The 17,010-nt window shown below is 46.0% G+C and overlaps 1 protein-coding gene across 1 annotated transcript in view; it reads right to left on the reverse strand.

Moving 5' to 3' along the window:
- The window catches only part of DSTYK (dual serine/threonine and tyrosine protein kinase), a 1,161,378-nt gene that overhangs the window by 776,346 nt on the left and 368,022 nt on the right, over positions 1 to 17,010 (reverse strand). Inside the window, exon 5 of the mRNA XM_044076801.1 lies at positions 3,422 to 3,505. Within this exon, the coding sequence (XP_043932736.1) occupies positions 3,422 to 3,505 (84 nt within the window). The remainder of the gene's footprint in view (positions 1 to 3,421; positions 3,506 to 17,010) is intronic.

Here is a 17,010-nt window from a genome sequence, read left to right on the forward strand (position 1 = left end):
TTCAAGGGCAGATCATGCCTCCTGAACCTGGTGGATTTCTTTGAGACAGTTACTCAGACTATAGATAAGGGAAAAAAAGAGGTACACACGGCTTACCTTGACCTTGCTAAAGCATTTGACACCATTCCCCATTCGGGTATTATTCATAAGCTCACCAGTCTGGGCATAAACCCTTACGTTACAAGATGGATCGCAAACTGGCTCTCAGATACATCCCATAAAGTAAGAGTAGCAGGATCTATGTCCGAATCCAGAGCAGTAACGAGTGACGTGCCTCAGTACTCTGTCCTGGGGCCCCTCCTGTTTGGCATATACTTCTCAGAAGTACAGGCAAGCACAGAAGGGCTGTGGCAGACTAAGTTTGCAGACGACTGCAAACTGGGTGCTATAATAGAGTCTCCAGCCGACATGGAGATCCTCCAGAAGGGCCTAAATGAGACTGATGCATGGTGTCAAAGCCATGGTCTCAAGCTAAATGCAAAAAAATGCGTAGTAATCCCCTTTGGAAAAAAACAGTGTACCTGCAAACTACAACATAGGAGGTAATCCCCTGAAATCTGAAGAAATAAGGGATCTAGGGACCCAAGTAGATAGCCAGCTTCCCTTTGATAACCATGTTGCCAAAGTGGTTAGAAAATCCTTCTGTGTGACCCATCTGATCATGAAAGGGTTCACATCAAGATCTAAGGATGTAATGGTGCCCCTCTACTCTTCCCTCATCAGACCCATTGAGTGCAATGCACCAATTGGAATGTACCTGGCTAGACATCTCCAGCAGCTGGAGAGACCACAGAGGTACCTAACCAAGAGAATTACTGGCCTCAAACACTTGTCCTATGCAGCATGATTGAAAAAGCTAAGACTGTTCTCTGTTGCATACCGCTTTCTCAGAGGCGATTTCTGTCTAACGTACAGAGCCATGTCCAACCCAGAACTGTTGAACATGCTCCATCTTAGCAAAACCAAATCTACTCGAGCTACACGCTCTAGGGACATAATCCTCAACACAACAATGAACAGGACATGCTGGAGGGATAGATTCTCTTCACAGAGACTTCCCTTACTATGGAACAAGGTCCCGATCTACAGAAGACAGAGTCCCTCACTATCACTCAAGAGGAACCTTGATGAGTGGATGGGTAACAAAGTTCACACCGGGATCACACCAACAGCACTACTAGATAGGGGCCAAGGGTACCAGCTGCTAGTACAAGGGTCTAGGGAACTACTAAAGGGGCGGTGAATACTGCACAACCTGGCTATATAGGTTGGTACTGGGCTACCTGCCCGAAGGCATATATTAGCCCAGCCAGGTTGTGCGGTATTCACCGCCCCTTTAGTAGTTCCCTAGACCCTTGTACTAGCAGCTAGTACCCTTGGCCCCTATCTAGTAGTGCTATATATATAACAAGCAGAATGCTACAATTAAAAGTGAAAAGGGAAGATAATGAAGTAGGGGTGAATTCAATAAGGAGAGTGGGATTTTGGATGCAGATCCTTAAGAATAACAGCCACACAGATTATTGTATCCATGAACTAAAGTATTCCAAGGACTAAACCAACACAATGGAGAAAGGAGGTTCTGCCAAAAGGAATAACTGCAATTAGGGGCTACAGAACTGGCAAATGGGGCTAGAATTTACTGGAGAAAAGTAAAGGAACCAAGGTAAAGGAAGCAAATATTTAGAGAAAGAAAAATTAACAGAATGAGAAGAATGGGAAGAAGCTAAAATGATACTTTGACTGTAGGCTAGAGACTGCCTTCTGTTATCAGGGATACATATTAGAGACAGGCAAAGAAAAAGGGATAGGGGAATCTTAAGTGAAAGACCTGCTCTGGTAGTGTTTTAGTTGAATCTAGAACAGAAGTGGTGGTTAAAGGGATGATCAGAAGGGCATACAAATAACTGCATTTAGTTATAGTAATTAGAGGAGAGAAATTAAGCATTTCACAAGGAAACACTGGGAGCTCATATGTATGGCTCCCAAATATGCAAAGTCTAGATCTAGGACGGTATTTTTATACCCCAGACTTCAAAGAACTTCCCTCAGGCAGACAGCAAATGTTGGAGGTGTGATGGGGAAGAAAGGTAACTGGGAACACATGCTTTGGGAGTGTAATGAGTTTGCAAACTTTACAAAATCCCTACAAAGTAATCAGTCAGGAAATATTGGGTGAGCAAATGGTTGTAACTAAGAAGTGTTTGAGTTGGGATACAGGATACAAATTGTCTCAACATACTAAGGCCTTGTTAAGTAATTCTGGTGGCTGCCAAAAAGCAATTGTCTTAAGTGATAATTCACTAAAGGTGTTGTAAAATAAAGGTGATGACTCGTGACAGCAGCCACATTCATGTACCTTCATCACACAGTCCACATGACAATTGTCCAATGGGCCCTTTAGGATGATCTCACTACATATCCATACATGAAAAAAAACACTTAAAATAGTGCATTGGCAGCAGTCATGTTCCCCCTATCAGTCCTTTCCAGTTTGCCCTTCCATAACCATAGATGCCTTGGCCCTGAAGGACATTTTTGGCATTTCAAAAAGGGTACGCACCTCAGAGCATTTAGACATCACTAGAACTTGTACCTTGACATCAGTGCAAAACAGAAAAAAAATCTTATACATCCCCCCGCCCCCAGCATTCTAGGACTTCCTCCCAACTGGAGTTCTAACTCTATAAATGTGACAGCTATACAGACAAGAACTGAGAAGACTGCTTCCTGACACAGTGGGGTAGGAGCAAGAGATTCTTAGAATGGGTGACTGCACAGCAATCATTTTCTGGAGGCCGTACATGTCCCCAAGAAATCAAAATCCTTGGAGAAAATCGAATGTCTACCATTACCTCACATGTTCCTCAGGATTTGAGTGGAAAGATTTTTTTTTTTGCTTCTATAATTCAAGTCTCAGCCAGGTAAGCCGCGGTGGTAGGGATAGACTGAAAGGAGCTCAAGACTGGAGCACTAGACTTGACAGCTCAGATCCTACAAGCATTCCAAAGACCAATCCGTTAGACTGGACAGAAAATGAATAAGATCAGTGGACTATTTAGCCAGGATTCAAACTGAAGACCTACAATTTTGTATGTGCACACAGAAGCACAGAACTAGAACATAATGAATAAAGCACAAAAAACTGAGAAGTGCCTTTTCAATCAAATGGTTACAGTGCCACAGACAAACAATATAAGTATTCTAAAGCATACAACTGCTAATCTTTCAGCATAGGATTATAGGAAAGTCTCCTTTCAACAGGAAAGTTAACAACCAGACAATTCAATGATCGCACACAATTCAATGATCGCACACAGCAAAATGCTCGTCATACATGGCATAAAAGGAGTAGAGATCAAGGCGACAAAGTTACAGTCCATTTAAAACTACCACACTTTAGAATGAACAATTTTCTCACCTGTCTGATTTGCTCCCACACCATTCTGGTTACTGTTGATCCCGAATGAAAGGTAACTTCTACATGATATGCAGCATTCAAAATCTAGTAAGGAGAAAAAAAAAAAGTGTGATAAAGTTGACTACCTTCAAGTAATCAAGTAAGCTAAGGAACACAAATCAACATGTAAGAAAGTGCTAGCATAAACTGTTAAACACAAAACCTTTCTTCTGAGATTTCCAAATACATGCCTCAATGATCAATGCTCTACATTCCCTATTGTCCATTACTTTCTTTTCTAAATTTGTAATGCAACTTCTATACAGTAAATTGTACACTATTTAAAAAAATGATGTTTTGCATAAAACACTTTGAAATCTTTAATTAAAAGCAAAGATGCATATGAAGCCTGAATACATTTTTCCATTCATTCTCCTGGGTACCCACTTTATCCAACTCAGTGCCACAGTGGAGACCAAGCCAGTCATCAATGAATATAAGACAGAAAAGCTAATTTAGGACAGGGTGCCAGTTCACTACAGGATGTGCACAACTGCACTTTGAGGACCTATGGGTGATATGTAGGATCAATTCACCCAACACATGTAAGAGAAGCATGACTGGAAAAGTACAGTTGTGTACACTTCCCATAAAGGTAGATGTTGGAGTGTATTCACTGTTGCAGTCATCACATTTGGGTTATCTGCCTGCAGGTAGCCCTCAGCCGGCTTGAATACCAGAGTCTTTGGATTTCTGCGTCGGATGCTGTCGCTTCTTCCATGACGTCAGGTTGTCAGGGGTATAAAACATGAAGCAGACTCCATTACATCAGTTTTTATTGCTCCAGATGTCAGGTGCCCCCACAATGGGAAGCAATTATATGGTAAAGAACACCCCCAGCAAAAAGCAAATACACATGATGTAATACATACCAAGCAAAAAGGGAAAGGTAGAGCCAAGAGAAGTCTGGGGGTTGGAGGAAGGGTAACCAGGACTGCAACAGTGAATACACTCTAACATCTACATTTATGGTAAGTGTACACAACTGAACTATGTTCTTCATGTTTCACTGTTGCAGTCATCACATTTGGGTTGATTGCCAAAACTACGAAAGGGTGAGGCAGTTAAAGAGCATTGGGGCTAGCAATCAGGCCCTGTAAAACTGCTGTGGCAAACCCAGCTCTGGATTTAGAAAAGATAGGCAGGTGGCAATGCTTGGTGAAAGTACTTACAGAGCTCCAGGTGGCAGCTTCCAGGATATCCCTGGTAGGAACTCCTCTGAGAAATGCTGTAGAGGTAGATGCAGCCCTGGTGGGAATGTGATCTTATCCCCTGTGGGATAGGTTTTCCATGGTGCTTGTAGCAGAAATGGATGCAATGGGCTATCCATTTTGAAATGGTTTGCTTTGAAATGGCCTTCTCTGCCCATCCAGCAAAACTTTTAGTTATGTACTTACCATAACTTTAGATGTTTGGGATCCATCTCGCCTACATTCTGTACTGATGGGCTCGGAGCCGATCCTCGGCTCCGACTCGGCACGCTATGCTATAGAGCGAAGCCTCTTATTGGCTGAGCTATTCTCTATCCCAGGATGCACCACCACTAATCCCCCAGATCTTGTTTGTCCGCATTCATGCACACACACATAACTGTTTATATAACATTGCCAGATGTTTCAAGATGAAACAATAGAATTCGGACCGTCCGATCTCTTCTGATCTCCAAGGCAGGGGGAAGGAGGGTGGGTTATTAGGAATGTAGGCGAGATGGATCCCAAACATCTAAAGTTATGGTAAGTACATAACTAAAAGATGTTATGTGATCCTATCTCGCCTACATTCTGTACTGATGGGACAGCGTCCCTAGCACCTAATTCCTGGGTGGCTCACTGGAAAACACTCCTGAGCACTGTGGAACCAAATGAAGCTCGCCCGAGATGCCACATCCAATTTGTAGTGGGAAATGAAAGTGTGCAGGGAAGACCACGTAGCCGCAGCACAAATGTCACTAATGGCAAGCTTAGAATGGAATGCTATTGAAGTAGCCATAGCTCTTGTAGAGTGAGCTTTGACAGAGGTTGTAAGCTCTTTATTAGAAGAGGAATAAGCTTGACTAATACAGTCCCTGATCCATTTGGCAATAGTGACCTTTGAGACGGCTTTGCCCAATTTATTATCCGAAAAGGACACAAACAATTGATCTGTTTTTCTTGTTTGTTGGGTCCTGTCTAAATAAAAATGCAATTGCCTGTGAACATCCAATGTGTGGAAGATGTATTCCGCTTTGTTTGAGTACTTTGGAAAGAAAACTGGAAGTTCTAATGACTGTTGCAGGCAAAACTGGAACAAACTTTAGGGACAAAGGATGGATTAGGCCTGAGGGATACTCTATCTTTGTGAAAAACCAGGTACGGTGGTTTTACAGATAGAGCTTGAAGCTCTGAAACCCTTCTGGCAGAAGTAATCGCGACCAGAAAGGCAGTTTTCCAAGAAAGAAATTTCAAATCACATGTTGCTGCCGGTTCGAAGGGGGAGGAGGTTAACGCACGTAATACCACATCAAGATCCCACGGAGGAGCAGGATGAGAAATCAGAGGTCGTAAAAGCGCAGCACCTTTCATGAAGGTTTTACACAATCTGTTGCTCATTAAAGGTGGGTTTATAGATTCATGAAAATTGGAAATAGCTGCCAATTGGACCTTGATGGTAGAGACTGAAGAACCTTGATTGAATAGGGAAGTTAGAAATTTCAGGACTTCCGATACAGGAATAGTGATGGGATCCAGACCCCGGAGTTGAGCCCAAATAGCAAATCTCTTCCATTTGCTAGTATACAATTTCTTAGTGGCAGACTTGTGGGCCGATAAGATATGTATGACTTCCAGGTCTAAGGTATGATTCCTGACTATAGTCGGAAGAGGAGGAGCCAAGCTGTTAACTTCAAAGTGTGAAGGGACTGATGGAGTTGTCCCGACTGATGAATTAATAGGTCTGGGATCTGATCCAGGAACCATGGACCGTCCAGTGCATATTTCCGAAGATAGGGGAACCATACCTGATGAGGCCAGTAAGGGGCAACTAAGATCATTTTGCTCCCCAAGTGAGACGCCTTTTGGATCATTCTGGGAAGGAGGGAACTGGAGGGAAGGCGATAGCAAGCGGTGGGCCAAGGATGGGCTAATGCATCCATAGGACTCTCCCCCGGAGCTGGAGTGAGAGAGAAGAACTTTCTGCACTTCGCGTTCAGCGGGGTTGCGAAGAGGTCACAACAAGGAGTTCCCCATCTGCTGAAGATCTGAGTTGTCACTGCATCGTTCAGAGACCACTCGTGAGGAGAGAGGATAGTTCTGCTTAGTCTGTCGGCTATCATGTTGGATTTGCCAGGGATACGAGTTGCTACCAGAAAACGTCTTGTCGCCACTGCCCATTCCCAAACTCTCATGGCCTCTCTGCAAAGAGGGTAGGATCTGGTCCCTCCCTGCTTGTTCAGATACCAGGCTACTGACGTGTTGTCGGAGTGAACGGCAATTATGCCCTGAGGGAGGTAATCGTGGAGGGCTTGTAGAGACAGAAGCACCGCCCTCATTTCTAAAATGTTGATATGAAGGAGACTCTCTTCTGAATGCCATTTGCCTTTGACTGACCTGCCCAGGGAATGCCCCCCCCCCCCCACCTGGGAGGCGTCCGTAGTCAAAGTGGCCATAGGAGGAGGTGGAACAAAGGGTCATCCCTGATCCAGATTAGAGGGCACCAGCCACCAGCGAAGGTCCCGTTTGCAGGTTTCCGTGATCCGTATGAGGTGACAGAGGGAGATCCTGAAAGGACCACTGTGTCAAAAGAAGCCACTGGAGAATTCTCATATGCAGTCTTGCTAGGGGGACTAGAAGAACAGTGGCCGACAGAGCCCAATAGCTGCAGGACCATCCTGGCTGGAGCTTTGGATCTGAGAAGCAAGGCTCGGACTTGAGCCTGTATAGTTTGTATCCTTTCTGTAGGAAGATAGACCCGCATTCGGTTTGAGTCTATCTCTACTCCGATGAACCTTATGCGCTGAGATGGCAGCAACACAGACTTTGGCCAATTGAAGGTGATTCCAAGGGAAGTGCCTAGTGATATTGTGGCTTGTAGGTTCTGCAATAGTAGACGCCTGGAGGTGGCAGTTAGGAGCCAGTCGTCCAGATACGGAAACACCTGGAATCCTAGACTCCTCAGGTGAGCAGTCACGACCGCCAAACATTTGGTGAACATCCTGGGGGCTGTAGTGAGACCAAAGGGCAGTGCGCAGAACTGAAAATGACTGTCACCCAGGCTGAAGCGCAAATGTCTCCTGGACGCCTGATCTACCAGGATGTGGTAATAGGCGTCCTTCAGATCTATGGAGCACATCCAAACACCTTTCTCCAGCAGTGGGAGAATGGATTGTAAGGTGACCATTCGGAACTTGGACTTTTTGACTGAACGATTTAGGATGCTGAGATCCAAAATGGGCCTCAAGTTCCCGGTCTTTTTTGGCACCAAAAAGAATCTTGAGTAAGTCCCTAATCCGATCTGGTCTGCGGGGACCGGTTGGATGACTCCTTTTTGAAGCAGCTTTGAGACTTCTAAGGCTGCAATTTCCCATTGACTGGGTGGCGGGTCCGGGATTTTCTTGGACGGAGGTGGGGAGTGAGAAAAGGGGATGGCGTAACCTCCGGCAATGATTCGAAGCACCCATCGGTCCTGAGTGATACCTTCCCAGGCTTTTAGGTGCCTCGAAAAACAACCCCCGACTGGCTCTGGAGCTGCACAGTCGGGCAATCCTTCAGGGATTGTGGAAGGCTGAAGAGCCACGAAAGGACTCTGTCTCCAGTGTTGCGGGGGGCCTCTGCCGCCTCTGAGACGGCGTCTTCCAGAAAAATTTCCCCCTCCTCTGCCTCTAGAAGGGGGATCGTCCTGCTGCGAGGGATAAGACTTCTGGGATTTATGGAACCACATTTTCCCTCCTCTTTTAGCCTTGGGATAAGGCCGAAAGGGAGTGGAAAATCGTGCCCCTACAGCAGTCAAAGTCTTACCTTCTTGCTCGCAGTGGGTCAATGTGTCCTTTACCTTGGGTCCAAACAAAGAGGACCCATCAAAGGGAGCGTCGGCAAAGGAAGACTTAAAGGCTTCCGCAAAATGACACAGGTGGAGCCAGGCTTGCCTCCGTAGAGCAATACCCATACCCGCCGCTCTACTCGCCCCCTCGGCCGCATATGAAATGAGCCTCATGGACGAGTTTGATATCGATGACAGCGTAGCCAACTGAGAGCCAACAGTCTGGGCCAGCTGCTCAGGTAGGTTACCCAAGAGGGTATCTGAAAGCTCCTTGATCAGATCTCTCTGAAATCTAGTGAAGTGCGTTAAATAGTTTAGGGACCTTAAGGTAAAGGCCGCTGAACTGAGGGTGCGCTTCCCGTACCGATCCATGCTCCTAGACTCCTTATTAGGAGGATGGATGGACATCAAAACCTCTGCTACATCTTGTTGGGTAGCAGATGCCACCACCAAGGCATCTACAGCCACACCTTTGGTCAAAAACTCCTTCTCTGGGGGTGCTGATAAGAACTTATTTGGGCGAGCAGGCACCGGTTCCACAGAGTCTGGATGTTCCCACGCCCTTCAACAGATCAAATCTAGGAGCTCGTCGAAGGGCGGAGACACCCAGGAGGCGGAGGGCTGAGCCCCGAAGGCCTTGAGGAACACTGATACGTCAGCAGAAGGGGGTTTGGAATGCCAGCCGCCTCGTTGTTTAAGGGCTTCCAAGATGTCTGCAAAGGAGACATCTGAGGATGACTTAGGGGACCCCTCCGCATCATCAATATCGGTGTCTGACGTGAGAGACTCATCGGGGGAGTCGACGTGCTTCCTCTTGCACGGTCTTTTCCTTGAGGGTTCCTCTGAAGAAGCTTGAGGGACCTCAAGGAGGGGGGGAACCCCCACTGGGGGTGACCTCAGGCCCCGGGGCTCCGCTGTCTACGGACAGGGGGACTACCAAAGACCCAGTCTCCGTATGTAGGGAAGGTGCTGGTGAGACCGTGGAGGTAGCCAAAGAAGATTTGGCCAACGCACTCCTCATGGCCCTGAAAGCCGGACCGCCAGAATCCTGGGAAGGTCCAACCCCCGTGGCCACAACAGTAGACGGTACCCCCGCAGCCGACGCACCGAGAGGAAGGCTCAGAACCGAAAACATCGGTCCCGAAGCATCCCCCCCAGGGCCGACTGAGGAGGTCCGTGTACCGAACTCAGACTCGAGAGCCGGGGTTGGAGTAAGGGTCGGGGCCGACCAGAAAACCTCCATCGGCTCCACCAGCACTGGCTCCAACGGTGCCAAGGCTGTTGGAGGAGGAACCAGAACTACAGGGTGGACCATCAGCTCCGAAGCCGAATGGGCTGGAGCCGAAACTAATTTCTGGAATACAGGAGACTGAAACAGTCTTAGGAGCACCCTGTCGATGTCCGAATCAGACATCTTGGAAGATCGGGAGGAAACCGATCGGGTCCGAACAGACTTCTCCATCGGCTCCGAAGGACTGGGGGACCGGCTCCGAATAGACTCTACCAGTATCGGTGCCGAGGGAGATTCCAAAACAATTTCCCTCTGTGCCGAGGAAGGCTTCGGCGCCGAAGGGGAAGAGTCTGAGCCGGCAACCCTCATCGGCTCCAAAATCAGTGGAGCCGATGAAGGTGACCCGCCTCTCGAAGCCCCAGTCATCGGCTCCGAAACCAGAGTCGTCGAGACTGGAGGCATCGAGGCAGACCATTCCGCCCTCGGCTCTGAAGTCCGTAGGGCCGATGGAGAAGCCTGCCTAGATTTCTTAGTAGTCTGCTCCGACGGGCTGGTCGGAGCCGATGCTTTCTTTTTCTTAGCTGGAGAGGAAGAGGAAGATAAGGCATCCTCGAAGGAGGGTTTGATAAGCCCTTTCAAGATTAATTTATTCTTCCTCTCTTGGAGGACCCTAGAGGAAAAAGCGTGACACACGCAGCAAGACTCCTGTAGGTGCTTGGCGCCTAAACAGTACACGCACGAGGAGTGATCGGTTATAATTGCACTTCGTGCACTTCTTGAATCCTGAGGGTCTATGTTCTTTGGACATAATGCCTGTAAACCACTCACTATAACAGTAGAAAAAAACACTATGTATGTCAGTAAACAAAGATTTTAACAATAAAACCTTTTTTTTTTTAAAGAAAGGCCATTAACAAGTACAACAAACACCAAAAAGGAGGGCCAAGAACCCTCTAACTTAAACAGGTACTTGACCTCCCTAAAAATAAGAAAACTCGCTAAAGAATAGGGGAAGGCCACTCTAACTTAAACGGAAACCTTTCCCTAATCAATCACACAATTTACCACAAAATTTTACCAAAAACACACTGATACACAACGATAGCTATTAAAACAGCTTTTGGGTAAAGAATAAAGAATTTCCTGACAGGAAAACTAAGAAAAAACAGCACTTAGCTCAGCCAAGTTTGAGACCACGTCCTAGCTTGTAAGCGGCAAACGAGATCTGGGGGATTAGTGGTGGTGCATCCTGGGATAGAGAATAGCTCAGCCAATAAGAGGCTTTGCTCTATAGCATAGCGTGCCGAGTCGGAGCCGAGGATCGGCTCCGAGCCCATCAGTACAGAATGTAGGCGAGATAGGATCACATAACATCTAAAAGTACAGTTGTGTACGCTTACCATAAATGTAGATGTTATAGTGCATTCCCTGTGGCAGTCATCACATTTGGGTTATCTGCTTGCAGTAGCCCTCAGCCTGATTAAAGTCTTGGATCCTGCGTCGGTTGCTGTCCCTTCTGTGACATCAGGGGTATAAAACATGCAGCAGACGCCAATACATCACTTTCTTGCCGCAGATGTCAGGTGCACCCCTAATGGGAAGCAATTAAATCTATAAAGATACAAGATTATACCTCCAACAAAAAAGCAAATACACCAAAAAGCTTTTGAGCATAGTAAAGGAGAGTACAGGTATAGCCTAAAGAAGTAAGGAGGCTGGAAGGAGGGTAACCAGGACTGCAACAGTGAATACACTAACATCTATATTTATGGTAAGTGTACAAAACTGTACTATGTTGTTCGAGTTTCACTGTTGCAGTCACCACATTTGGGTAGATTCCCAAAGCTAAGGATGAGAGGAGGAATTTAGATAGCATTAGGACCAGCTATAAGGCCCTGCAAGACTGCAGTGGCAAAGGCAGTTTTGGATTTAGAGAAAATTGGCATATGGTAATGCTTGGTGAAAGTAAGTACAGAACTCCAGGTAGCAGCTTCTAGGATGTCCCTGGTAGGGACGCCTCTGAGAAAGGCTGTAGAGGTAGATGTAGCCCTGGTTGTCTGGGATCTGATCCCCTGTGGGATAGGTTTTCCATGGTGCATGTAGCACAAATGAATGCAACAGCCTATCCATTTGGAAATGGTTTGCTTTGAAATAGCCTTCCCTCTGCCCCTGCAGCAAGTGCCACCAGCAGTTGGTCAGATTTCGTTTGAGGTTTAGTCTTGTCCAAGTGGAATCTACATTGTCTGTGCACATCTAAGGAGTGCAGTAACCGTTCCCCTTTGTTCTGTGGATTAGGAAAGAAGGTTGGCAAATGAATGGACTGATTAAGGGTCACACTAAATACCACCTTGGGCATGAAGGAGGGATTGGTCATGAGGGACACCCTGTCCGCATGAAAGATTATGAAAGGCTCCACTGCCATGAGGGCCTGTAATTCAGATACCCTTCTTGCTGAAATGATTGCTAAAAGGAAAGCAGTTTTCCAAGAAAGGAATTTTAAGTATGCAGTAGCAGCTGGGTTGAAAGGAGGAAGAATGAGTTTCGCCAATACAAAGTTAAGGTCCCAGGTTGGAGTTGGTGGTCGTAATTTTTGGCCCCCTCTGAGGAACTGCTTGAGCAGTGGATGAGAGAAAAGGGGAGGTTCTGTGTTATAATGAGCTGAAATTGCTGAGGCATGAATTTTGATTGAGGAGAAAGACAGGCCCGTGTGAAGCATCTCAGTTAAGTATTGTAAAATCTGAGGTAAATTAGGCACTGCTGTGCTCATCCATTGAGATTGGTTACAGGCACAAAATCTTTTCCATTTTTCAGCATAATATTTTCTAGTACTAGGCCTCCTTGCCTATACAATGATATCCATCACAGGTTTGCTGAGGCATGGTAAAGGAGAGATTAGGTAATTAACCAGGCTGCTAGGTTCAGTGTTTGAAGCTGAGGGTGCAGAATCTGGTTCTCCTGTTGAGACAAAAGGGTAGGAGTCTGAGGCAGGTGCCATGGGGCCAACAGTGACACCGCGCAAGAGGTGGGGGTACCACTGTTGGCGTGGCCAGTCTGCTGCAATCAAAATCATCCTTGGTTTGTCTTGTTTGATCTTTAGTAGTACTTTGGAGAGCAGAGGCAGAGGAGGAAAGGCATAAACTAATAGGTTTTTCCAGCTGAAGGACAGAGCATCCACTTTCCAAGCTTGCTTGTGGGGAGTCCTTGTGCAAAATTTGTCCAATTGATAGTTCTGGGGGGAGGGCAAACAGGTCTATATCTGGGCTCCCCCATTTGCTTGTCAACATGTTGAAAATCCTTTGCTCCAGTTTCCACTCATGTGGGGTCCATGAGGTTTCTGCTTAGTTCATCTGCCAGTGTATTTAGTTTTCCTGGCAAGAATTGAGCTTGTAGATTCACTTGGCATCTCAGGGCTGTGCTCCACAATGCCATGGCTAATCTGCAGAGGGGGTATGTGTACCCCCCTGCTTGTTTATGTACCACATAACAGTGGTGTTGTCAGTCTTTACCATTAATCGTCCTGGAAGAATGTGGTCCTTGAAGGCTGTCAGAGCATTCTGTACAGCTAACATTTCTTTTTGATTGATATGCAGGTGCATTTGATTTGGGTTCCATTTGCCTTGAATGCACTTCCCTGCCAGGTGAGTCCCCCATGCATAGTCTGATGCGTCTGTCAGGGTTAGGGTGGCAGGGGGTAGTGTGAATGGTAGTCCCTTGTTTTGGTGGCAGGCCTCTACCTAACAAAGGAACTCTAAGCGTAGGCAAGGTACGATAGGAATCATTGCTTCTAGGTTCTGAGAATGTTGACACCAAAGGCTTTTTAGATACCATTGTAGTTTCCTGATGTGCAGTCTTGCATATGGAATTAGAAGAATGGAGAAGGCCATGAACCCCAAGGCTTGTAGTATTTGCCTTTTTGTGGCCACTTGTTTGAAGTAGGTTGTCAAATGAATTTGTTTCTCTGGCGCGAGGAAAGCCATCTGGGAAGTTGTATTCAAGCTTGCTCCCAGGAATGTAATTTGTTGACAGGGTACCAGGTGTGATTTATTTTCATTTATGGTGAACCCCAGACAAGTTAGTACCCTTTGTACAAAGGCCAGATGATTCAAAAGTATGTCCTGGCTTTCTGCCTGAATTAGAGAATTGTCCAGGTATGGGTATATTTGAATATTTCTTTGCCTGCAAAATGTAATGACTGGAGCTAGGCACTTTGACTTATCTACTGCGCTCAGGGTATTCACAAAGGGCAGTGCAGAGAACTGATAGTGCGTGCAGCCGGCTTTGAAGCGTAGGTATCTTCTGCAAGATTCCCTGATTGGGATGTGCAGGTATGCTTCCTTTAAACCTAGTGTTGCCAACCAGGTGTCTTTGCCTAGCATAGGGAGAAACTGGTGAAGAGTCAGCATCTTGAATTTAGGAATCACCAAAAAGGTGTTTAGAGTAGACAGGTCCAGGATAGGAAGCCATGAACTGTCTTTTCTGGGTACCAGGAAAAGTCTTGAATAGAAATCTTGTCCCTTTTCCTATTCTGGTACCAATAGCCCCCATGCTTGAGAGAGAAAGTACTTGTTTTGGGGCCTCTAACCACTGATTTGGGGATAGATCTGGCCACCCACTTTGTGTTGGTAATGTGTGGAAGTGAAATCTGTATTCCTGGGACACTATTTAAAACCCATTTTGTCCTGGATAATGAGTTCCCAGTTCTTTGCATGAAGAGCAATCTTTCCCCTCAAAGGGGCAGATCAGTTGAGAAGTGCTTGGAAGTTTTAAGAAGTCGAGACAGTTTACCATAGGGGGGAGTTTTATTACTCCCAGATTTGGAAGTGGAGGCCTCCCACTGCTTAGTCCTGTGCGCACCCTGGGACTGAAGCCTGGGCGCTCTTGCTGGATCTGGGTTTGGACTAAGGTCTGGAAGAGGCAGGAAAGGACCAATTCTTGGAAAGCCAATGCCTACTAAACCCTTGGAGGTTGTACTTGTAAAAAATCTTTAACAGTTTACATAGATTTATTTTTTCCTCCATCTTTTTAAGATCTTTTTCTGCCTTTTTGCCAAACAGGCGGTCCTGGTTCAAGGGAGCATCCAGTAATTTCGCTTTAACATGATCTGGCAAGGATTGCTCCTTAAGCCAAGCATGCCTTCTAAGTACAGACCCAGTTACAGCAGCCCTGCAAGATGCCTCATGTGAATCAAAACCACACTGCATGTTTTGCAACTTGTTCAGCTGAATGCAGTATATCCTGTAAATCCCTATCTTAAGCACAATTAGGAATCATCATTATTTTCTGTTTAAGCAATCCAATAATATGCCGCTGATACTTTAACATATGAAACTGGCAGTTTAAGGCCCTAATGGCCAAAGTTGCAGAAGTGTATACCTTCTTACCCCATCTATCCAGTGCCCTGGAGTCTATCAGAGGGGGTAGGATTTTTGGCAGTAATAGCTTTAATGCCCTTGGGTCCCTGTGAAATGGTCTCAGGATCCGCAGTAGGATTTTTAAAAAGGAACTTGAGAGAGTTAGGGACCCTGTGATATCTTTCAGGTTTTCTGGGAGCAGGAGATAGAGAGCCGGGGGCCAAGCCAGATTCCGAAAAGGCATCAACAAATGTCTAGTACAGGAGGTATGGCTAAAGGCCTGTGCTGGGGTAGCAGTAAGACATCCCCAAGCCTCATTTTAGAATCAGAGAAATCCCGACTTTCCCAATGAAAATGCTCCCCAAGAGTATGCAAGTTTTCACCAAGAGAGAAATCCTCTGGAGGAGATGCAGAAGGACTAGAGTCCTCAACATCAGAATCCTCATAGGCAGAGAAGGGTAAATCCTGGTCATCAGAGGAAACAAAAAATTCAGAATCCTGGTCAGAAGTATAAGGAACAAACTCAGTCCTAGGTCTCTTTGGGGGGGGGAGTGGCTTCCCCTGATTAAAGTAATAAGGTCTTCAGCCATTCTTGCCTTTTTAGGTATAAAGGCCTGACCAGCAGTTTGGGCATCAGTTTTCTAGGCATGGTTCGAGTTTTAGACCTTGAAGAAAAAGATGGCATTGGTTTAATACGCAAGTCAGCAGGTCTGAATACACCCTCAGAAGCCAGTGCCTGCACAGCGGCTCCGGACCTACTCAAGGTAGAGACATCTGCAGGTTCCACAGTTAAAACATCTTGCTGCATACCAGACTCCGAATGGGTCTCAGTAGAGGCCTGCGAATCTGAAGTAGTGGGTATCAGGGGCTGCGAAAGCGCCTCACTTAGTACCGACTGGCTTAGGAGAAGCGTAGTCAGCAGCTTTGGACCTAGACCTAGACAGACTAGTCTATCGTTACATTTTTTTGGAATGCTGGTAGTCAGATGGCTTACCAAAGACATTTCAGGATAATTGAACCGGACACCAAAATATTTAGAAGCGTACAAGAAATATACAGACGATGGACAGTTTGTGGTTTAAATAAGGCACAAAACCGACAGCAAGGTACGTCGTGGTCAGGGCCTAGGCAAAGAATACAGTACGAATGAAAATCTTTGAGGTATTTGCTTTCCACAAGTAATGCAATTATTTACTTTTACTGACATCGGTTTAGAGCATGTAAAAGTTTCCCCAATGGGGTACTTCGCTTTTAGTTTAAGACTTTGATTCTGAAACTCAAATGAAAATTTCAGGAGTCGGCCGACCGGCATTTGCGAAGTGTTTCTGCTCAGGGTACCGCACAGCAAGAAAGACTGATGTAATGGCGTCTGCTGCATGTCTTATACCCCTGACGACTTGATGTCATGGAAGAAGGGACAGCAACAGACACAGAACCCAAGACTTTGTAATCAGACCGAATGAGGGTTACTGCAAGCAGATAACCCAAATGTGATGACTGCAACAGTGAAACACTAAGAACATCTAGCAGCTGGTCAGATTTTGTGATGACTGCAACAGTGAAACACTAAGAACATCTAGCAGCTGTTCAGATTTTTTGAGAGGCTAAGTTCTGTCCAAGTAGGATCTAGCTGTGTGTGCACATCCAGAGAATGCAGTATCTTTTCCCCCTTATTTTGAGGATTAGGGAAAAAAGTGGGCAAATGAATGGACTGGTTTAGAGCCACACTAGACACCACACCTTGGGCATAAAGGATGGATTAGTCCTGAGGGAAACCCTGTCCGCATGGAAAATAATGAAGGGTCCCACTGCCGTAAGGGCCTACAGTTCAGACACTCTTCTTGCTGAAGTAATGGCTAGAAGTAGGGCTGTTTTTCAGGAAAGGAATTTGAGGTCTGCTGTAGCAGATGGTTCGATGGGTGGAAGAGTGAGTTTTTCCAATACAAAGTTAAGGT

This window comes from Protopterus annectens, chromosome 7.part0 (genome assembly GCF_019279795.1).
Source record: "Protopterus annectens isolate FY-2018-M chromosome 7.part0, PAN1.0, whole genome shotgun sequence".
Taxonomy (NCBI): domain Eukaryota; kingdom Metazoa; phylum Chordata; order Ceratodontiformes; family Protopteridae; genus Protopterus; species Protopterus annectens.